The sequence below is a fragment of the Ruditapes philippinarum genome, unplaced genomic scaffold (genome assembly GCF_026571515.1).
Source record: "Ruditapes philippinarum isolate M1 unplaced genomic scaffold, ASM2657151v2 ctg124_1_1_1_1, whole genome shotgun sequence".
NCBI lineage: Eukaryota > Metazoa > Mollusca > Bivalvia > Venerida > Veneridae > Ruditapes > Ruditapes philippinarum.
Window position 1 is genome coordinate 190964 of NW_026866080.1, and position 24841 is coordinate 215804.

Sequence of the window (24841 nt, forward strand, 5' to 3'; positions counted from 1 at the left end):
GCGTGTGTTCTTTTACTCATCACATTTTATTACCAGATTTATAAGCTGTATGTTCACTCATAACATTTTGTATCTATAAACAAATCTTATGTATGATCTCTTTCATATAACAACTTGTTTCCATACCCATATCAAATGTATGTTCTTTACTCAAAAGAATTTGTAATTCATAACCATATCAAATGCGTGTTTGTTTCATTCATTACGATTTTGATTTCATAACTATATCAAATGTATGTGTATGTTCTTTATTCATCAAAATTTGATTTCCAAATCATAACAAGTGTGTGTGGTGTGTTCTTTATTCATTAAAATTTGTCTCCATATCCGTATCAATAGCATGTGTATCTTTTTTACTCATGTCGTATTTCTTGTCTATTTCAGCTGCGTGTGTTTAAACTTGCAAAGTCATGGCAGACGTTAAACATGCTCATCAGTATTGTGGCTAGAACTTTGGGAGCTTTAGGCAACCTAACGTTTGTTTTAGGAATAGTCATTTTCATATTCGCAGTAATGGGACAGCAGTTGTTCTCCCAGAACTATGATAAATATTATATTGTGGAAACGCAGGAAGGACTTCCGAGGTGGTGTTTTAAAGATTTTTTGCATTCGTTTATGATAGTGTTTAGGGTATTGTGTGGAGAATGGATAGATTCTATGTGGTATTGCATAAGAGCTAATGGAAATGTGTGCATACCTTTCTTCTTGCTGACCTATGTGATAGGAAACTTAGTGGTAAGTTCTTTTGAATTTATAAACCTTTACCCTGCTGCATAATTTCATAATACGACAGACTTTAATTTTTTTTATTTATTCATAATCAATTTTGGGGATATTAAGATTAAAGAATTTAAAGCTAGTGCGCAAACAGGATTATGCCTGGATGTGCTCTTTACTGCACGTAACAAAGACTAATCATTTTTGTTGTAGCAGTTTAAAGGTTACCATATCAAGTAATGATAGAAAACAAAACAAAATGTGACCGAAGTGACTTTTTCTGATCAGAAACAGCTCATAAAGAAAGTTAAAAGTACATTTTTCAGTGCACTTGAAATTAGTTTACATGTTAATGTATGTATGATTAATGTTTAATAACTTATTTTTCCCTTTAGATACAAATGTATATTAAAAGAATGTATATATTTTGATTTGTTCTTTGATTTTCTTTGAAGAAAAATGTTGCATGATTAATGTTAAATACCTTTAAGAAAACACATTTGAGTCTATGAAATCTTTATTTGTACCTCCTGTGAATTCAAATATGTCTTTTGAAGGTCCTCAATTTGTTTCTTGCCTTACTGATCTCCTCATTTGGGACTGAGAATTTGGCCAGCGATTCTGGCGAGGAGGAAGCGGGTTCACCAAACAAACTGGCAGAAGCTTTTAACAGATTTTCAAGGTAATGTCAAATTGTTATATCATTTCATATCATTGAATTAGGTGTTCTTTTGGATCAGATGATTTTGCAGGTAAGAGGTATTTGAATAAACAGAAACTGAAATTTTAATTGGATAAACTGTAGTTGATTTTGTGAAAAATAATATCATCAGTATTAGCTGTATAAAATACTATGAATAATGAGTATGAGGTTAAGTCCTTGAAATGGATTATTTGTATAAATAAGTTGATTGCAACAATGAATTACACTTAATCATCATTATGAGTCACGGTTTGCTTTGATTCATTCTGATTAATGACATACTGTTAATTAAATAAAGATTATTAAAAAACATAAACTGTATCATTTTAACAATTTTTGAATGTAGGTTTGGAAATTGGGTGAAGGTTCACTTGATTGTATTAGTGAAAAGAACTAAAGAAGGTAAACGAGCGTTACCGGTGAATGTTGACACGAATGGGAAGAACGGGACAATGCTCGATGGCACCGTCATTGGTAATGGCAATGTGTGCGAAATGACGCTTGATGAAAATGGTCACGTGACTCCCACTACTAAACCAGGTCCAAATTGTCTTGCACTAACATACCAATTAACATGTGTAGCTTGTATATAATTACACTCTTTACTAATGACATAAGAAAGAAAACTTTATTTTATGTATTGTAGTTATGAAATATTTCTTTATTTTATACGCTTTATATAGTCAGACTTATATCTCTTTACAATAGTTTGATAAAATTAAAACTTGTTCACCCTCGCTATCATTGATTCTTATGCTTTGGATCAATTTATTTATATAGTTGTATTTTTTTCATATGAAATACTTATTTTAGCTTATATGAATAATTTTTATTTTGATGTCATGATTTACACTGAAATAACGGATTAAGATAATTAACAAATTCATAACCCTATGCTTCATCAATTTTTATATTTAAAAAGTTTTATTAACACTTTATTACGATTTTAAATTGCGACTCGTTTATACAGTATTCAGAAGTGATATGAAGGTTGATTTAGCACATAGTAAATGAAATTTCAAACGTTAAAAAATATTGTCAAGCATCAAATAAATGAGGTATAATTTACAGATGATAACGCGGAATGTGAACAGCCCAGTCACATTATTTGACTACTCAGGTTTTTTATTTACTGATTTTATTTTGTTATTTATTTATTTATTTATTTATTTATTTATTTATTTACCGTTTAAGTATTTTTGTTTCGTTTTATTATTTATTTAAGTTTGTCTTTTCCTTCAAGATCAATAAATCCGAGAATAGTGTTGAAAATGGAATATTATTTTAGGCGGTGCTAGGGAGCATGGTATATCATGAGCTTTCATTAAATCTCATAACCAGACGCGTGTCTACAATATGCATGTTTTTATTTATTCATGATTTCATTTCTTTTTGTTCACTTGTTACCGTTTCAAATGATAAAAAATTGCTAAATGTACAATAAGTGCATTTCAGCATATTTAGAAAATCGATTTATTTAATTTTGAAAGCATTGTCGGAGAGTTCATCCTCGCAGTAAAATGAAAGCACGGAGGCATAAATGTCTGATTTATTATTTAAGGAATTTAAATGATAAACCATGCAGTATTATGCTGCAACGCAAGAAAATTGATTTGTATTTACATTAAAGTCGGTAACTATATCATTCATTAAACGTTTAGAAATACGCATATATACGCGTTTATATTATATTAATCTTTCCTCTAATGGTGGTAATACAGTTAATATGAAATTAGAAAACATTCGTCCAAGCAGATGTTCTCCGGAACTCGACAAATGTGGGTTTTCCCCCAGCTAATCCGTAGGTACAAACAAACTTTTACCGTCATAACTTCACGGTGCACTACTAGTCACAATAGATTAGTCAACCAGTTGCGCTTATTTACGAGGCTGTAGCTGTATGAGATGGATTATACCTACGGATAAGCTAAGGAAAAACCAAAATATTTTAATCTGTTATAAAGGTACAGTCAACATGATACGAGTATAACAGTTTCGTATATTTTTAGCTCACCTGTCACAAAGTGACAGGGTGAGCTTTTGTGATCGCTTTTCGTCCGGCGTCCGTCCGTCCGTCCGTCCGTCCGTCGTCCGTCCGCCCGTCCGTAAACTTTTACTTTAAATGACATCTCCTCATAAACCACCAAGCCAATTTCATCCAAACTTCACAGGAATGTTTCTTTGGTGGTCATCTTTAAAAATTGTTCAAAGAATTTAATTCCATGCAGAACTCTGGTTGCCATGGCAACCGAAAAAAAACCCCAAAGAGCTAAAGCTTAGATATTTGGCATAAAACATCTTCTAGTGAGTGTCTACAAAATTTGTTAAAATGAAAGCCTTGGGGGTCAAAATTTGCCCCGCCCCAGGGGTCATTGATTTTCCCTATATGCATATAGTAAAAACTTAAAAAATCTTCTTTTAAAGAACCCAAAGAGCTAGAGCTAAGATATTTAGCATGAAACATGTTCTAATGGGTGTCTACAAAGTTTGTTCAAATAAAAGCCCTGGGGTCAAAATTGGCCCCGCCCGGGGATCATTGATTTTCTTTATGTGTGTATAGCAAAAACTTAAAAAATCTTCTTTGAAAAAACCCAAATAGCTAGAGTTTAGATATTAAGCATGAAACATCTTGTAGTGAGTGTCTACAAAGTTTGTTCAAATGAAAGCCTTGGGGGTCAAAATTTGCCCCGCCCCTAGGGGGTCATTGATTTTCCCTATATGCATATAGTAAAAACTTAAAAAATCTTCTTTTAAAGAACCCAAAGAGCTAGAGCTAAGATATTTAGCATGAAACATGTTCTAATGGGTGTCTACAAAAGTTTGTTCAAATAAAAGCCCTGGGGGTCAAAATTGGCCCCGCCCCGGGGGTCATTGATTTTCTTTATGTGTGTATAGCAAAAACTTAAAAAATCTTCTTTGAAAAAACCCAAATAGCTAGAGTTTAGATGTTAAGCATGAAACATCTTCTAGTGAGTGTCTACAAAGTTTGTTCAAATAAAAGCCCTGGGGTCAAAATTGGCCCCGCCCCGGGGGTCATTGATTTTCCTAATATTTGTATAGTAAAAACTTAAAAATCTTCTTTTAAAAAACCCAATGAGCTAGAGGTTAGATGTTTAGCAGGAAACATCTTCTTTTGGGTGTCTACCAAGTTTGTTCAAATAAAAGCCCTTGTATTAAAATTGGCCCTGCCGGGGATGGGGGGGGGGGGGCAGAGGTCATTGTTTTACATTATATTTGTGTAGTAAAAACTTAACATCATGAAACATCTTCTATTGGGTGTCTTCCAAGTTTGGCCTATATACAGGTGAGCGACCTCAGGGCCATCATGGCCCTCTTGTTTAAAATGCGCATCTAAAACATGACATCATAAACCAGATGTGTGTGTTAAGGCAATGGTTGAAATGAAAATTCATGTCAGTTCTTATATTAATCGTTAAAAACTTAACAAATGTCAACAATTGCTCTTTTAAATTAAAAAAAAATAAAGTTTCTCAAAAAGGTTTCAATTTTTGTTACAGAATTGAATGGGGATACAGTGGATGCCATGGTAACTTTTCTATAATTACTCAGAATAAAATGATAACTTATTTTGTTTAAAAATAAGAAGTCATGATTTTAACCTTGTTTAACATTTTTCAAAAAGGAACGACAAATCTTTGAACAAAATATTTATTGTAGACTTGAGCTCTATTTGAACAGCAACGACTGGGATTACCGAATAAAAATCTTTATAAGAAGCTATTCAAAGTTTTAGTAAGCGAAAACAATACCAAGAAGATATTCAATGTTTTAGTAAGCAAAAACAATACCCAAGAAGATATTCAATGTTTTAGTAAGCAAAAACAATACTGAGAAGATATTTAATGTTTTAGTAAGCAAAAACAATACCAAGAAGATATTTAATGTTTTAGTACCAAGAAGATATTCAGTTTTTAGTAAGCAAAATCAGTACCAATACTCTTGCTTTTCATCTTCTAGCTGTCAGAACCATCGACAAGAACTCCGAGTCGGGCCTCTGATAGAAAAAGTTTGGCCTCGGATTCCGACGCGTCGTCCGTGTCAGACGCTGAAACTCAAAGTTTGAAAAAAGTAGAGCTGGACGGTGATCCGGAGATAAACGAAGTGGATGTTGAGTTTGCGGAATATCCCGATGACTGCTTTTGTAGTGTGTTTAAAAGAAAGATCAAATGTTGTCGGACAGTTGAAGAAACGACAATAGGAAAGTTCTGGTGGGAATGGAGATGCAAGGCCTACAGATTAACTCAGCATAAATACTTTGAAACATTCATCATCACGATGATCTTGACTAGCAGTTTAGCTCTGGTGAGTATGTTTTGTTTATGTTCAAATAAAATGACCATCAAAGAATCGTGCAAATTGTTTGTCATAAGAAAAAGAGAAAAAGAAACTATTCTGTCAAATACTGTATAGGTTATTTCAAGACGTTAAGTCTTCTTGATCTTGTAACTAGATTTAATAAAAGTGAACAGGAAATGAAATATAGCACTGACGTAATTTTGTATCATAATTATGTTAGAAGAAACGAATGACAATTTATATTTTTAGTTTTAAGAACAATTACTTAAATCATTTTTATTATATTACAGGCGTTAGAGGATATTTATTTGTCAGAAAGGCCAACGCTATCGTTAATTCTTGAATACATGGACAAAGTTTTCACCGTTGTCTTTCTTCTAGAAATGTTTCTAAAGTGGTTTGCATTCGGTTGGAAGTTCTACTTTACAGATGCATGGTGTTGGCTCGATTTTGTGATCGTTGCTGTGAGTAAATTTATCATCAATTTAATGTATATCAGTATATTTCTGTAAATTCTAATACATGTATATATGTAACAAGAATATCTTTACTTGCCTACATATTGAAGCAAAAAACTTTATATCAAATTATGATCAATTAAAGCATTTTAAGATGTTTCAAGATCCCATTTAAGATACAGAATTTATTTTAGTTTGATTGTGTAGGAAGCTATAAGCTAATAGACACACTCTCGAATCAGTTCCTGGAACCAATCAGTACTGAGAAATGTGTGTGAAGTTTCTTGCTCAAGGAAACAACGACTGGCCCCTGACGGGGTTTGAATCCACGCGGAGATATTCATTATCAGTACATCTCTAAGTTACTAGTGAAATAATAAGTACAGCCGGACATTTATTTATGTAATATGTTATCAGATACAGCTGAACCCCTGCTCACAAAATTCACTCAAACGATGTTTCGTTGGGCTCTTTTTCGCCAAAATTGTTTACTTAGGAAAGTTTCTGTTTTCAGATTTCAATTATTATGGTTATTGCAAAGGTGTTTAATATTGGAGACGCCGAGTCTCTGAAAGCCATGAGGACGCTGAGAGCTTTTAGACCCCTTAGAGCTGTATCAAGATGGGAGGGAATGAGAGTAAGACGTTTTTATTGTAAAGGAAATGAATAAGGTGTTATCTATAATAAGATATTGTTCGCTCACGATAAAATTCTTCAAAAATTCATTAAGTTTATTGGCTGTTTGCCTTTGTATGACAAATCTGGTAGGTATACTGTGTATTTGAACATTGTAAGGTTCATATACAGTGTTGAGTACAATACTTAATTCCATCGGAGGAGTACCCAGCTGTTTAGCCTATATTGTACGAGGCGCTAGCAATGTAGATTTGCCAGCTGTGTACGAATCAAATAGAATTAGTATGGTATAGAATAATGTATAATGGACTCTTTATAGGAGAAAACACACACAATCAATAGATTGTTGGTGTTATATTAAAGTTATATGTTAAGTACAATATGGATTTGATATGGAACGTCTGGACACAAAAAATAACAACAAGTCTAGATAGACTACAGTTTGGATTTGTAAAACAAAGATTATTTGGACTTAGAAAATGAAACGAGAATGCTAGATGGAGTACATATTCTTTTAATTCGGATTGTTTTCTCAGAAAATTAGAGCGGGACCAAATTGATAAGATTGGATCAAATAATGATTTATACTGGAACATCACCTGATGCAAATGTTTGGAAATTATTTGTTACATTTATAAGGTGTGAAATTCAATTAATGTTACTGCATGTCTTGATGTTATAACGATTGAAAAGTTTCATGTCTAAATGGTTTAGTCGTTCTGATACAGCTGTTGCATATGGTTGAAACGACTCATGAATGCTCTATTAGAAAACAACAACAGCACATCATCTATTCATGTTTTGTTGTGATTTCGATAATATGTAATACATTGTACACCTTTACTTGTTATTAAACTTTGATATAAAATGTTGATTGAAAAACATCTTGCTTGATTTCTCCGATTTTGTACTCTTTATGTACTTTTGTTCTTGCATATTATCTGCGAAAATATCTACCTTTATATATATGGGTTTTGTTTATTTTCAGGTGGTTGTGAATGCGCTCATCAAAGCGATACCATCTATTTTCAATGTACTCGTTGTGTGTATAGTTTTTTGGCTCATATTCTGCATAGTTGGGGTGCAATTCTTTTCTGGAAAGTTCTTTAAATGTGTGGATGAAGAGGGAACTAGATTAAATGCGTCTATTGTTCCGAATATGTCTGAATGTTTTGCTCAAAATTATACTTGGGTAAATTCCAAAATCAACTTCGACAATGTGTTAAACGCCTATTTGGCTTTGTTCCAAGTGGTAAGTGGACCTTTTAAGTGTTGTTGTTTTTTTTTTGAAAAATCAATTATTTTATTTCGACTGATGAAATTCGAAAATAGATAAACGTATTTGACAGTTTCTAAAAAGATACTTTATGTTATGTGGCAAATGAATGCATATTTAATCACCTGAATTGAGTTATTTTTAAATCTTAATTTATGTCACAATGGTTTATTTTATTTAACAATTAGGAACACGGTTTAAGTTGGAACATTTTGATCATGTAATAGCAGATTTCATATTGTTCACGTTTATTTTACAAACAGCATTGCTAAATTACTACTAATTGCCAACTTCATTAACAGTGATTATAAGCTTACCGAATGACTCAAGACCACAGATATTTTTCAAACGATAAAATATTACATAAAAGAACAGGTAGTGTTTTTGGTTACCGTATGCACCCCGTTACATTGTTTCTCTATGATTAAAGGTGTACTTAAGTTTGTAACAGAACTAAATTGTGTATGTAATATGTACGATCTATGCGGTGATCTAATATAATAGTTATCATATAATAAAACATTGCAGCTTTTTTAGAATTTAAAACTTTCTGTAGTATCTTGTGTCATTCATGAAAATCCACATTTTCAGTTTTGAACATTTATTTTATAATTATAATGCTTTGTTGACATGAATATATGATTTTGGAGCACAGTATATCGCAGCTGTACCAGAATTATTGCACTCGGCAATTTATGAGAAAGGAAAATTTCATGTTTTGGGGGTAAATTGCATCGTTCTATTCATAATTTGCTCTTAAGCATTAAAATGTTCAATATCAAAACTATTTATTCCTTTTTACTAAATAATAACCAGGTAACGCAGAAACTGTAAAAGAATGAGAACATTTTTTTATAGAATTTTTATTGATGTATTCACAAAACAAAACAATGGCATGATATTTAAATAAAAAAGGTCGGTATAGTCATTGTATGCCGCCAATTTCATCACAATTGTTCACAGTATTACAATGTTAGCTGGAAGTTACAACTTATATGCTGTTTATAAAGTCCAGAAACCCATAACATATTTTCATTTTACCGAATTTAGTTTAATGGTATATTCTATCATTCTATGGTTCAATTGTAATGCATCGTATAACAAAATACACAATGATCAAGCAATACGGATGACGAAATAGGGTCCTAGACAAAATAGAAATAAGCAAAGTGTCAGCAATTGTGCTTTTGTGAGCTGAAAAGGGAGTAATTGCGAAACCTCCATATATTATCTTAATTTGGTTATCTTTCCGACAAAAAATTTAATACATTTTTTTGAAAAAGACGACGTATTAAAGATAATGCCCTCTGAAGCCAAATGTGACCTGCAGATTCTGTATCTAGTAATTTTCTTCTTGAAGCATTGTTACAGAGCAATGTTGAAATATCAAAGCTAATGTACATGTATACGACATTTTGAAATATATTATAATGCAACATAGCGATGTTGTTCACCCAAATAGATTTTAACATCAACATCAGGGTTTAAACAGCATGAAAGTTATAAGTTCCAGCAAATATTGAATCATTGTCAACAAGAGTGGTGAAGGCACAACCATACATAATGATTATACAAAATGGCACAAAAGCAATGCCAATTGGTAAATTCAAGCAGTAAGCATATATTTTGTATCTTTTTCCTAAAGAGAATTCCGTACAAAACTTTGATGTTCTTTAATTGTCGTTTATTTAGATGATTTATTGTTGACCTAAAATCTGTGTCAAAAATTAACTCTACAAATAACAAAGTGCAAATAAATTCAATGAAATTTTCCTAAATGAAAGACCCATTAACAAACTCACAGGAAGGACTACTAATCCTTGTATGGGGCTCTCTCTAATTTTTCGCTTGTTTGCTTTTGATGTTGTTTGTTATAGCCAATGTATATACTCTTTCTTTATATCAATATTTTAGACTTATAGTTTTCTTATTGATGAACGTTTAACAATTTGATTTTGGCTTTGAATGTGCTACATACTTTTAAAATTGAGTAACACAAAAATGGAAATTTTTAAATTCTATTTGTATAGCTATCACCGTCTTTTGCAGCTTAAATCAGTGAGAATCCGAGCATATATATGTAGATTTTCATCAAACCTTTTATTGAAACCTTAAACGTTTATTAGAAATTTGCACTAAACGCTCAACGCTCAACATCCTAGTTTTTTACACGAGAGCACGTTGTTTAACTGAAGTACAAAATATCGTAGTACAGTTACTCTGTTCATGCCAAAGTAAATTGTTTTGTGTAAGTTTGCACCAAAAGATCAGGTGTGTTTATTGTCTATTTGTTTTTTGATCTGTTCTTTTCACCATTATGGTCAAATCATGAGATATCATCAACCAGGCAAAGCATATGATATGTTATGGCCTTAAAAAACATAATAACTTAAATAAGATATTCGACATCAACTTGTTTGTTTGTTATGTAAAAATTAACAGTATTTGGTTATATCTCAGTGGACGACCCCCTAACTGACTGTCCTGAATAACTTACTAGTTATTTACAATTTCTCCTCTTGTGATCGACTTTTAATCCCATTTGAATCAGCAGTGATAGCCAAATGATCAAAAGACTCAATGTCCGAGGAGAAATTTTAGTGACGATATCCCGTAAAATCTTTAGTAAATTAATTATCCTTAGGTCAACTGCTCACAAACAGTATCGCAAACAAAACCTTTTGTGTAAAGCAGGTCAACCGGCAGCGACAATGTATTATCCCAGTGAAGCAATTAGCCAGTCAGCAATTTTGCATAATACTGTAAATTTTGGAAAAGTCTATTGGGATACACATTGCAAATTCAAAACATCCTCGCTCATCAACCAAATCAAACCAAAGTTCACATTACTAATTTGAACTTTTTATAGTAGGCAAAGACATTGAAAAAAAAAAACATTTTTGGACACATTTGCAAGCACGTGTATGCTAAGAATGATTGTTGTTTTATCTGTTATTTCTATTGACATAAAGAACGCATGCTTTGCTTCAGTTCAAAACAATGCTTTGTGCATTAGATATTATTATAGAAAGTCCTGTTCAGTAGTTTTATGTGGATAAAGTTGTGACTATAGTTGACTTGTCAGTAAATAATATAAATATTGTAATATATGTAGTAAATATTAAACAAATTAGCTTATATTACAGTGATATCGTTGAAGTGTTATACACTGTTCTATTAAGTGTAGTCATTTATTATTGTTTAACTTGACGTAATATAGTATTGAATATAGTCGAACCTGTAAAATATTTATTAGATTTTTTTTTGTAGCGGAAACAAAAGATTAAAAAATTCCTTCATAGCATAGAAATGGAACAATACAGTCAATGTAGCCAATTTTAATTGCCTTTTTTCATTATTTTTGGGGCTTTAGCATTCACGTGATATAATCTTTAAGTAAATGTAGCCATTTTATTCTAACTTGAAGATATTGTCACCCACTTTGTTGTACTTCTTTTGATAAGCCTGATATTCATTTTTGTTGCAGAAACCTGGAAAACATCTTAAATGTTAACGTTGAATATTACACAAACGTTATATTATAATTGCAAAACATATTATTTGAAAAAAAAATATGTTTTTTTAACAACTTACGTCAGTTTTGATCACACAAACGTATATTTTCTTTCACATACGTATTAAATTCTTTAAACTTATGTACACCGTTGTAACATGATTTCTCTCAAAAGATAAACATAAGCTCCATTTCTTTAGTTTATGTCATCACACACTCTTCGGTGTCTGCGCCGGTAAATTCTTTTGTCATTATAATTATTATAGTTTCTGTTTATTTAAATTAAATTGCCAACATTTAAACTCTAATATATGAATGAACCCTGGTGAGTTCTTTATGTTCCTCTCTGATTATAAGGTCAAAGGGTCACAAGTCAAGATCACTTAAACCTGTAACACATAATAAGTAATACTCAATTTTTTCAGAAGCTATAAAAACATTCACTTTTAACTTGACATCTTTGTACAAAACAAAAGCAGATAATCTTAAAATTATATTTTGCAAAGTTATGCCCTTTTTTTCTACGATATATCTTTGCTATGATTAACATTTTGTTAAATTTTTCAAAGTATGAAAAATATTCACTTTAAACTTGATAGCTATTGAAATTGGAATATATCCTTTACTTAAAAGCAGATAACCCTGGATGTCATTTTCCTTCTCTTATTTTATGATTTTATATGTTACTTCTTTAAAAAAAGAACACAAAAATCACATACACATGTATTCTCTCTATTTGAAAATACTGATCAATAGCAAAAATTCTGCTTATCAGCGTTGCAGAATTATGCCCCCTTTTTCTATTCTGGTTTTGTCATATTAAGTTGTATTTAATACTAAGAAAAAATGAAGAGTCCATCTGCTCGGACAGCTTCGGATTGGCTATACATACTGTACTTTATAAATAGAAAAAAAAATGCGATGTACTATTGCTCTTACAGGTTCGACTGTACTTTAAAAATGTCAGTTTTCATAGCCAGTTATGGCGATATTTAGTAGTATATATTGTGTACATAATTATTAGACATTGTATTCTTTCTATCTTGTTGCTTGCCCTTCATCCTTGCTACCTATGCTGTACTTTCAGGCCACATACAAGGGTTGGATTGAGATCATAAGGGACTCGGTCGACAGTCCTAGCGAAGTATGTATTCCGTATATGCCTAAACATTAAATTGCTTAGGAATCATTGTACAATGCTCCTTTATGGCCCTATGTAAAACAAACTTGTCCAGAGTTGGACAAGTTTGATGGTTGTCATGGTAAGGAGTGGTCATTGCGGTTAGGGATAAATTATTACAATCACAAGTGTTTGAAAAACCATTGAATGAATGCATTTCAGGCAACATATAAAGGTTGGATAGAAATTATCAAAGATGCCGTTGATAGTCCAGTAAAGGTAAGAATGGTATAGCAGTGCAAAACCCAAATGTATTTATATAGAAGTTTTACATGAAGCATTTATGTATTTTTGTATTTCATCTTTCACATCTTATACAGGTTTTAGACTTTTAATCGACTTTGTTTTATGTATAATCCATTTTGGGGGACGAGAGCAATTATTTTGAGATTATTTTAACATAAATAATAGAATAGACAAGATGACAAACAAAGGCATTTGCATGAAAAAATGCCTCTTTTATTTCAAGAAATCTTTCAAGCCAACTCTTAAACTATTTAGGCAGAACTAGATAGATAATTTTGTTTCTACGCGAAGCAAAACGCGGAAGCAACTGCGACAAAGAATGAATGGATAATATAATCAAAGTGCTGCAGCACTGAATGCGACGGACATGCAACCGGAGAGACATTAATTAAGGCTTCTTTTAGAAAAACAAAAACAAAACAAAACAAAAACAAAACACAAAATATATAACAGAGAAAATTTGTTCCATACAAGTTCGAGATTTGTAGAGCAATATATTTTGTGTCCCAAATTGATATAATTCAGATTTTCTACTTTCAAGCACTGAAATACAGAATGAAATTTATGCCTAAAAACTCTGGTCAAACTTGTAAATCAGTGTCCTTATCGATTTATTCTAAGAAATGATATGTAAATAGAAAAAAAACTATCAACGAAATATTTCTAGAATAAATCCAGGCAAATAAACTTCAAACATAATACAATTTATACATTTGAGAATGCTATTTAGAATTGCTTCGTGTTATATCATAGTGGGCATACAGACAATAAAATATAAGTCATTTGTATTTTTATTTCTCTTGGATATGTCTCATTAAAAAAAATGGTTAAAATCATCAGCAATTAATAGTGTATTTCTTAGATTTTTTTATTTACAAGGTAAAGATGTAGAGGCCAGAGCACATCGTTTTTATTTTAATTAAAATGTCACTTAAGCACTACAGTGTTTAGTTGTCCTTTTCAACTTCACACTAAATTCCATTTTCAGCTTGTTTGCTTCTTACAATTGTATAGCATTTCTAAAAGTATTGCATTACAATCCGCTGGTTTATTAATTACATGTTTAATGTGTACTTCCTAATCGCCTGTCCAAAAATCAGAACAGGTGAATCAGAATCTATTTTTAGAATAGCGAAGGTTAACTCATATCATGACCTAGTAAAATATGTAAACAAACCACAAGAATCGGAAGTAGAACTGATATTATAACTTCCTTACCATGAAAGACTACATGGCGGTAAAGTGTCTTACATGCATTTTCAAAAATAGATATTTATACTAGCCATTGTACTGTATCTAATATATTAATAACTGCTGAATATTCAGCTAAACCCGCGGTATGAGTCACGAAAATAGTTCTTCTTTTATTAATGCGCGAGTTATCCTAGAGTCACGAAAAACTTTTGATTTGTTAATAATAATGTTTTGTATAATGTAGAAATATTTATTTCCTACTAATAATGTCTTGGAACTCAGAGGTTACACCTTTATTGTAGTATAATTTGCTGTCCTACTTTTTCGACAGCGGTAAATCGTTTCAGCAGTAATTTGCATATTGCGCAATAATACTACGGGACTACAACGTTTTTATTAATAATATACGTTCATATTTTAACTTGGATAACTTAATTTGAAATTGAAAAGGCTAAATATGGAAGACATTAAGATATCCAGACAAAGTATGGGAGTTTTGAAGGATCAAATTCATGTACTATTTCTTGGGCTGTTAATTGGTTTAGGACACATTGCGCGAGTGTAGCCAACGAAATCCCATGTGTATATGACTTAGCTCTGAACGCGCCTGAGGGCGCGTCCGTCGCAATTAACAAAAAAAGGACTATTTTCGCAGTTTCTTTATGACAAAAGGTCTAGCAATATCTTTAAAACCAGAGTCTTTAGTTGGAATGATTAAACCAACTTCATGTCATAAGAAAAAAACACACAAATTGTAAAACGCATGAGAATATTTTTTTTCTTTGCTTTGTTTTTGCTGCTCTCAGCCCTTCGAGAGGAGGCTTTATATAATAATGTTGTGTATGGCGGCTGATTTACGCCATGTCGTATTTTCGACTTTTCGCCGCATAAAAAGCGAAAATGCGAAAAAACGTAACATAAAATTGTTTTATTGTTAGTAATAACGATTTTACAAGAAAAAGCGAATATTATCATTTAACAAGAAAGCAAGACTTGAGTTAGAAAACAAGAAAAAAAATATGTCAATTCCTTATGAATTGTGGGTTATATAATAGTGTAGAAAAAAATCGCATGACCAAGTTGGCTTGACAAGAGACAGAAAAGTATGAGCCTAAATAACTTTTAAAGAAGAAAGAAAGAAAAAATATTTCAGCTTTTTCTCTTAGTTGTATTAGATTTACATGTGCTCTGTTTATTGCTTCATTTTTGTAAATATTTTATATATATATACATCTGGAAATAACTTATGCATACCCGGCATTTTGCCTCAATTTTGACATGACCACAACTGAAATTTTAATTTTTATTTGGGCAATGATACGAATCACCTGTAGTCAACCGGCAACAACTGGAATAAGCTCTGCACCTTAAATGGCAAACTTTACCTCAAAATCGCATTAGACGCCTAGAAGAAGGGTTGAGGCTATAATCCAGGCACGTGGCGGTTACACCCGTTATTAAAAATTTGGCTACATAATGTTATTTTAGTTTACGTAATCGTCAACATTTACCAAAAATATCCACCAGTAAATGTTTTGTAAACGCCCCAACACCAAACCATAAACACTTACAATTTTGGTAAAAAAAAAACAAAACACAACACATTTGCTTATGCTTCATTAATTTGATTAAGAATTAAGTAAACTCATAAATTTACTGGTTTATGATTACTAAACTGGTATCGCTACTAAGATTACTATTTCTTACTTCAATAAAGTCGTCATCTAATGACAGTGCATTCAATCACAACCAATTTTAACTTTCGGGGTGTGCTTAACTTATTTTTAGGTGTTTATTTCTGTAGTATATACCCTTTTATTGTGTTTGCTGTTTTCATAGTTATTTTTCATTTCAAAAATTTTAGACGATATATTTGTTAAATTGATTAATTGAGTATGTTTAATTTATATTAAAAAGCATGTTTTCAATTAATTAATTAATTTTCCATTGAACACGTTTTATTTTTCGAAGAGTAAAATTAATTTTAATTATTTAATTTTGACACACGTTTTGTCCTGTTAGAAGATTTGCGCACGCTGTGTACAAATCGTTTTTACACAATATTATGAGTTCCGTTGAAATTAATGTTTGTTATTTTTAGCTCACTTGAGGATAGTTTTTACCTGAGGACAATGTCCTCACGGGGAGCTTTTGTGATAGCCCATTGTTCTCAGTTTGATGACCGTTTGTCTGTGTAGACATTTCCATGTGCAGGCGTCCGTCCATTTTCAGACACCTGATACTCGGTAATTCATTCACGTTTTATTTTGATTCATGTATATTTGGACATTCGGTTTTACTGAAATACATCTTTTGTTCCTTTCCAGAAAGGAGACCAACCGCAAGACGAGCAGAGTTTGGTGTATTATCTTTACTTCGTGTTATTCATTATATTTGGGTCGTTCTTTACCCTCAATCTTTTCATCGGTGTTATCATCGATAATTTTAACAAGCAGAAGAAGAAGGTAAATTGATAATTATTTTTTCCTACTTTAATTTTTTTCATTCTTTTATTACAACACATTGAATAAATATATTTAACATAAGACTCAAACTGTTTATGCGGGATTTTGCTAGTGTGTTTATATAAAAATCTGTTAAAAAAGAACAAATTATTAAACTGCATGTGGTTTGTGAAGAATCTGTATTAAATTATGAATTTCATATAGGTCAACGTTATGGTTATGTGTTATCAAATCACAGGATTACCAAGATAACATTTACAAGTAAAAAATGTTCATTAACTTATAATGCGTTTGTTGTATCATATATATGAAATGATAAAAGAAAAATAACGTTAATTAAGTGAAAATAATATTTTGGATATTCTACTACAGTTTTAGCGTTTGTTGTTTTTTTTATAAATAAATATTACATGTTATACTTGTTTACAGAAAGCACGTGTGTCGAGCTGAGTACAACAGATCATTTTAGGGGGTTATTTTAACATCGATTTTACAAATATATATTTTTTATTCGCTACAATTTAAAAACAAAAATTTGATTTTGAAAAATTTAAAGGGTTATTTCTTCTCATTAGTGTAAAACAAATGTGTAAATTTTTAACATTAAACATTAAACGTTTTCAGCTTCTTTACCTTGGTTTCAGCAACATTTTTGGACTTTCTTTACCATAAAAATCATATGTTTGTAATTTGCGCTTTTAATAGAGAAAAAATATTGAGTAAAAATTATTTTCTTTTGCAATGCCGCTCATTTAGTCATTCAAATACAAAAGAATTGTACATTCAGATCGCGTGCAGAATTCGAATGATGGTCATGTTGTTTTTAAAAGTAATAGTTTAGCATTTGATTCTATCAGGCAGGTGGATCATTGGAAATGTTCATGACAGAGGACCAGAAAAAGTATTACAAAGCAATGAAAAGAATGCAGGCCAGAAGTCCAATAAAGGCCATCCCACGTCCCAATGTCAGTCTATAAAGCAGCAAATCTGTTTTGTCTTACTAAATCCTGGCATTTTTATTGTGGATGGCGCTTTTCTAATGGTTGTCGTCTTTGTATATTGTCGGAAATATTTGATTCCCTTTTTTAACAAAATTGTTTCCATAGAAATAATAATTAGCCTTTGTGTCATCATTTTCGACAGTTTTACTAAGCAAAAGGTCTTTGTGTTTTTTGAAAGATCAAAGTATCTTACGATTTTTTTAATGCTAGAAGTCTTAGTTAATAACAATAAACTTTCTTTTCTTTGAGTATTACACATACATTTTTAATGTAAAGCTAAATTTGATTAAATTGTTACGAAAGGGGAGCAAATATAGCCCTGCTGTGTCTCTATGTACGTTAGCGATACTGTAATAAAGATTGTCGCTAATAAAATCTAATTTTGGAGCTTATGATTGAATAACTGAATTAAAATAGAACTTAGTGCAGTAATATCAATAATTACAGTATTGTTTGGGCTTAACCTAGTGGTTTACAGGGCGTGTGTCTGTTCTATATATTTATCTATACTGAAAGCCTATGTAAAATTATGTGTTTGTTCCACTTGCATTGCTCATGACTTTGTGACATATTCAAACTGATTATTATTCCTTTTCATAGCGATATCTTATCGCATTCATGTCACTGTTTAAAAGAGTAAAAACATAGTTTAAAAAATTACGTGTGTATTGAAGCTTTATTCATTGGTCACGAGCAATACAGGCTTTGCTTTTATGATTCAAAACAGGAGATGCACAAAAGTATTTCTAGAATACCATTTCCTTTCATTGGACTGTCGATGTAATGATGTATTTTAAAAAAATATAATTCTGAAATAAGTTATAGCAAGATACAGTTTAAACACCTAAAGGTATGCTTTCTTTCCTACACTAAAAAACTATTTAGTGTTTGTGTTCCAAAAACAACGATACACAATGTGTGTACACGATTATACTTTCTACAACATTATCATTTTGTTCGCTTTAGTCTTAAGTAAACTTATGCTCTATTCTATATGTAAACACTCAATTCTCTCTCTCTGTTATGCAATGCCTAGAACTTAGGTTTGTCAAATTAACATATTAACTTAGCTTTTTTACACAGCGCTTATTTGAGATAACTTGAATATAAATTGGTCTTTGATTGTTTAGAAATTTTAAATAATAATCTGAAATAAGGTACCCAATGATAAAACAGTTCCTAGTTTTGAGTCATACAATCTACAGTACTTATTGTTGCGTGTTTGTCCAGTGTCTTTTGCCTTGCAGAGAGTGTTTGTTTTCTTTCATGGAGCTTTTATTTGTAGGTGGCGGAGCTGTCTTGTGATCATTCATTCGAGTCATTGCTAATACCGTAAGGTGGCGGTAGTCAAAGCTTATACTAGTATTATCATTTCATTTGTTGGTCCCCGGAATAAAGACTATTAATAAATCTTACTACTTCAGGCCGGCTCTCTAGAAATGTTCATGACAGAAGATCAGAAAAAATACTACAATGCCATGAAGAGGATGCAGTCTAAGAGTCCCCAGAAAGCTATTCCTAGACCAACTGTTAGTGTGCCCTACAGACCACCATCTTTTTTCTCTATCTCTCATTCGAATAAGTCTTCCTGCATATTGTATCAAAATCTCAGAATAAGGGTTTTTTTAATTATAATTTCAGAAGCCCATATGAATGTAAGTTTTAAAAACACAAAGTTTGACTTTCAAGTGTGACTGTGAAAATGTCGGGATGAAAATGGCGCGGAAAAAACTGTGTATAGTCATCGGTTTTGTTTTTATATTAAGAATTCAGAATATTACGAATTCAGAATTAGTATTATCAAACCACTTCCAGCATTACTTTGTTTCTAAGCAATTCATTTTTATATGAAATCATTGCGATGCCGGGCTATAGTCATAAACTGATATTTTCATCATTTACTAGTAGTTGAAACATAATACACATCTTTCTCAAATTATTGCGACAGTGTGACTTTGAGACAGTTTGAAAGTTGTATTCTTTTAATATATTTGCTTTGAAATCAGGGTTACTATAAATAGCATTTTTATAGTGAACTTGCTGATTCGTTGAGAGTTATTTTGTTGCCGAAGCAAGATATAAAATTGGTGAGGAGTAAAATATAATATGCAGGAAGATTTATTTTTACAAATATTACTAGAACCGATGTTCCGATCTTGCACAAATGTTCCGAATATGTTTTCTTTTTAAAGTAGCAGAGTAGATTTATGTGTAATAGTTAACCTGTTTTCAATATATACACCTCTTTCATTTTTTCTAGATAGAAATTAGTGTATTTTTCTAATATAAACAAAATTGAATATAAATTTTATTTAATGAAAAACGTAGGATTTGCATTTATAAATTGGGAATAGAGACTGGAAATTTTTGTATTTTAAGTATGTACACGATAAGTAATTTAAGTATGATGTATGAAAATTCAGTCATTAAGATTGGTCAGGGAACACTCATATGAGTTTTATTAAAGGTGTCGCTTCCTGTTGTTCTCATTTAAAATAACAGAACATTATTTCAATGGGGTTTTGTCACACTTTTTAAAGAAAAGTATTTGGAATTGTGCATACAGACATCCGTTTAAGGAATAAAAAAACTCACTTGTTCGTATTTTCCAAACACCCGATAAATACAATCGGAACACGCATGCGCAGGAAGGTTTTGAATGACGGCCATTTTCCTTGTCAGGATTCACCAGTGCCCTATTATCGTCAAATAACATATGAACAAGTTTGTTTTCGTATTTTGCACTTTTATTTTTTTTATCTCACTTTTAGCACCTCAAATTTTACCATTTTCCTCAATATCTAACACACTTTCTACCTTAAAAGCCGTGATATGATAACGGGCTTTTTATTTCCGCACAAATTGGTATAATTATTATTATATATATATATATCTTATATTTTTATCGTTTTGTCGCACAATTTTACATCAATTTCTTTATTCAGTCACTTGGTATAAGTTAAGTATTTAGCATATTTATACGTTTACGCTGCAAGTGCAAAGAAACTCATGTTTTTGTCTAAGAATCGTTTTGTCAATTATCCTATTTAAATGGAAAATACTGAATTTTCTTGAATTTTAGTAATAATTATATACTTATCAAAGTCTTCAAAGAAAAGCTCATGACAGATGAATGTTTATTTTACGATCACAACAAACATCTTTCATATTGTTTCAATTCTGAGCATCTTAATTTTTAATTAATCCTTAAGAAAGTTTTTCGAGGATACCAGATGATATCTGATTTAATAGGCTTTCTCATTGGATAGAATCGAAACTATTTCTGTTCAATACACAGTCATTGTAGATAGGGAAAGCAAACAAAGTATCGTAATTGACCGGATACTCATTTATGATAAATTTCTTTTCGTTAGATGTAGTTATATCTGAGAATCTAAAGCATTGACACAAATAAAATGTTGCTATGATACGACAAAACAACAACAACACTTGAACCGGTTGAAATGCCAAATATCCATAGTTGATGCAACAGTATTACAAAATGGAACATATTTCTTTGTTTCTTGGATATATAGCCATTGTCTTTCTAATTACCTCTTTCTTCTGATGTGTGATACATGTACAAAAATATTGTGTGTTTCATCTGAATTGTTCACAATGTTAGGGTCAAGGAGATCTGACATCTTCAACAATGCTAGGGTTCGTTATTCGGAAGATCCATTTTTAGATCCAAGTTTTAATTATTTAATTGTCTCTCTAAATGAGAAATGTGCATACATGAATAGCAAACTTGTAGAATGACGCATGATTCAATGTTGTATTAGCATCCATGTTACCCAATAACTTTTGTATGTCCTGATATTTGTGTGTGTTTTTTTTTTCAGAACATTTCGTATAATTTAAAATCTTTATTGACAATTTTGAAGTAAAATCTTTCATTTTCTATAAAATAATATTAAGTATTACGTAATTCATATTCAATATCAAAACAATAGTTTAGTCATGTATTACATATGTTATTTTTTCTCAAGTTAAAATACTTTATTAAATAAAGTTTTAAACATAACGAACAGAACAATTAATTCCTTAACTCCAGTTAAGTTAGACGCAGTTTTCGTAAAAAGTAATGTAGATTCAAAATAAACATCACATATTCATAAATTTTAAAACACATTAAAACAGTTCGAATATATTTTCTTCCTTGAATCTAGTTGTTCTCCATTTAATTTCAAATTGCTTCCTCACCTTTTTAATGGCTCATGACTTATTAATTTACATTGTTTTCCTTTTAGTGGTTCCCAGCAAATTACTTATTTGATCTGACGACGAGTCAAAAATTCGACATTCTCATTATGATTGTGATCATGCTCAATATGGTAACGATGACTATGGAGCATTATGACCAAACCGCTACGTTCACCGACACCCTTTACTGGATCAATTTCAGCTTCATCGTTATATTCACTGGCGAGTGTGTCATGAAGCTGCTTGCCCTACGACAATACTATTTCAAGATCCCTTGGAATGTCTTTGATTTTGTAGTTGTCGTTTTGTCCATATTAGGTATGTATGCTAAATTTGTGATCTGTAAAAGTCCTCTATGATTCTCTTTTGTTCTAGTTTTCGTATATCTTGTTTCTGGTCTTTTGACTAGTTTAGTATTCTATTTTGTCTACATATTTTAGAAGAACAAAAACAAACATTATATCAATGCGTGTGATAAGTGTCAGGGTTCTGAATTTTTATATAAAAACTAAAATACATAATTAAATGATTTTCTGTCATTCGAGATTAACATAGGAACCATATGAGAGAGTTTTCCATGCATTATACTGTATTTTGAAAAAGGACATTGCTATGATAAGTTGGTTTTGCGGGTCGCTTTTCGTTGGTCGTAGTTCTCTTCAAAAACAATAAGTTTTACCATCTCAAACAATCACCTGTTACCATTTCTCTACATGTTCGGAAAAATTACCGAAAAAGAAATCATTGTAAATGACCACATTATTACAATTAGAACATTACCATGGAATTTTAGATTACTTTAAATAATACATTGGACACATAGTAAAAAAGTGGAAACAGTATCTTTGAGTCTTTGCCAAATATTTAAGGAAGCTTTAAATTTTAAGCACAGCCTTGTCAGGTCTACCAATATCATAAAGTCTTTGAAACTTTTCCTAGGCAACTTTGTTACTCCAATATGTTTCATTTGGTTTTCTTTTTTGGTTTGTCTTAGTGTTCAAGTTTTGTATCATGAATTTAAGAAATAATTAATGTAATGAATATGAGTCACTCTTTAAATGTAGATAAAATACTTGCTCATAAGCGAGTCCAAATTACTCTAATCTGTGTGTAATTTATTTCGTTTTGTTTTACCAAAGTCTTAAAGGTTTCCTTATCTTTGTTTATATATTGTATACACATTGACTGTTTGTTTTTGTTTTACTGTTTAACTTTCCCTGCTTTACTCTTCATTTGCTGAAATTTTGTAATGGATTTGCCCAGTTTTTAATTTGGAGCAGACCATTCAAAGTGAAAGGGATTTCAGTATCAAACTACAAAAAAGGAGCTACCAACAGTATAAAAGCCTGATCAAACTGCCCAAATATTCTGGCTGGCCTGGCTCTATACTGGTTGGCAAAGGCTGATCACTTTCAGTTCAGCAGTTTAAGGGTTCCTACTTATAAACATCGTTCAAATTATTTCAGTTATTAACTAGTAGTACAACTGTATATGTTCTACCTTTTAAGAGTACATTTATTTGCTGTATGCCAGGTGTAAATTTTAATCTAAGTAGAAATTTCTTTTCTTTGGAATTGTACTTTTTTTAAACTGAATAAAATTATTATATGACGTTGTAAAATGTAATAACATAAAGTTGTTTATCACATACTCGTGCCGTTTATGGGACTTCGTGAAAAAATTGTATTGCACGGCTATTCATATAATATGACCATGATATCATTTACGTTATGCAATCAAAGTGTTAAGACGAGCTAAATGTTAAAGTTACACTATGAGCGCCTAAGTGTAAAATAATTCTTTTCGCTGTAAATAGTTCTTATGTATGTGATAAATAGAATATATATACTCGTGTAAATTCATTACTGAATTCATTGAACGAGCTAAAATGAATTAACACTATGCTTAACAAAGGTTTGCATCATATAGTTTTATTCAACACGTTCGATCAATTCAGTATTGAACTTATACTCATTCAATATCCTCTATATCATTACGTAATAATACAGCATAACATGATAATAATATCAGGAAATAATGAAATAATATAGCTGTGTTCCATAAAGTAATAACAAAATATGATATGATTTTCAGCTGAAACTGCAAGTAAGTGGCTCGTTTTGAAAGAATGAATTGAAAACCTTGCATTTGTTTATTTCGAAAAGAAACAACACTAAAATACCTCGTACGATTTGAAGCCCGGTGTGCGTTTTTTGTTACTTTTACCCCTTGTTCGGAACGAAAATCCTGTATATTTTTATGGGAATTGCAGTGCATTAAAACCTTCAGTTTGAATATCGTGATATGTTATATATGAAGCGATAAAACCCCGTTTATATTTCTCTTTAACTTACTAATATGATAATCATGTTGATTGCAGATGATTGTTTTGATTTAAAAAACGTTTTATTATCTTGTTTTTTATGATTATTTTGTTCTGTTTGTCTAATTAACCATTGTATTTTTTCATGACTACATGACTTTTCTTCTGTTTTAACCCTGAACCAAATATACTATCACTATGAATTGATAAGAAATATTTTACTTTATTGAGTGATACAGTTGTTGTATAAACTACATCAAGAATAAAGACATTTTAATTAATTTTCACGCAATTTGCGCATTGCTACATGAAAATACATTAAGTTAAACAAAAAGGATTATCATGAAAATACATTAAGTTAAAAAAAAGGATTATCTCTGGCATGTTCTTTTGCCAAATTGATTAATATCAGTACACCCGTAATTAAATGATTATTTAATAAATTCAGCTTGTTCTTCTAGCCGCATCCGCGGTCTGGTCAAGATCCATGCTGTTCGCTTACAAACCCTATAACAAGTAGGAACAGTATGGATCCTGATCAGACTGCGCGGATGCGCAGACTGGTCTGGATCCATGCTGGTCGCAAACCCATTATGTTGGTTTTG

The 24841-nt window shown here is 31.2% G+C and overlaps 1 protein-coding gene across 18 annotated transcripts in view; it reads left to right on the forward strand.

Moving 5' to 3' along the window:
- The window catches only part of LOC132731243 (sodium channel protein para-like), a 125214-nt gene that overhangs the window by 93133 nt on the left and 7240 nt on the right, over positions 1-24841 (forward strand). For 8 of the 18 annotated variants that reach the window (XM_060717387.1, XM_060717388.1, XM_060717389.1 and 5 more), the window contains 13 exons: positions 385-735; positions 1275-1399; positions 1767-1960; positions 4939-4967; positions 5399-5743; positions 6028-6201; positions 6710-6832; positions 7820-8083; positions 12964-13020; positions 16569-16706; positions 17564-17671; positions 21961-22231; positions 24008-24019. In XM_060717387.1, coding sequence (XP_060573370.1) covers positions 385-735; positions 1275-1399; positions 1767-1960; positions 4939-4967; positions 5399-5743; positions 6028-6201; positions 6710-6832; positions 7820-8083; positions 12964-13020; positions 16569-16706; positions 17564-17671; positions 21961-22231; positions 24008-24019 — 2191 coding nt within the window. Of the gene's footprint in view, positions 1-384; positions 736-1274; positions 1400-1766; positions 1961-4938; positions 4968-5398; positions 5744-6027; positions 6202-6709; positions 6833-7819; positions 8084-12708; positions 12766-12963; positions 13021-16568; positions 16707-17563; positions 17672-19131; positions 19237-21960; positions 22232-24007; positions 24020-24841 lie in introns of all 18 variants that reach the window. The other 10 variants (XM_060717392.1, XM_060717400.1, XM_060717391.1 and 7 more) reach the window with 7 other exon arrangements.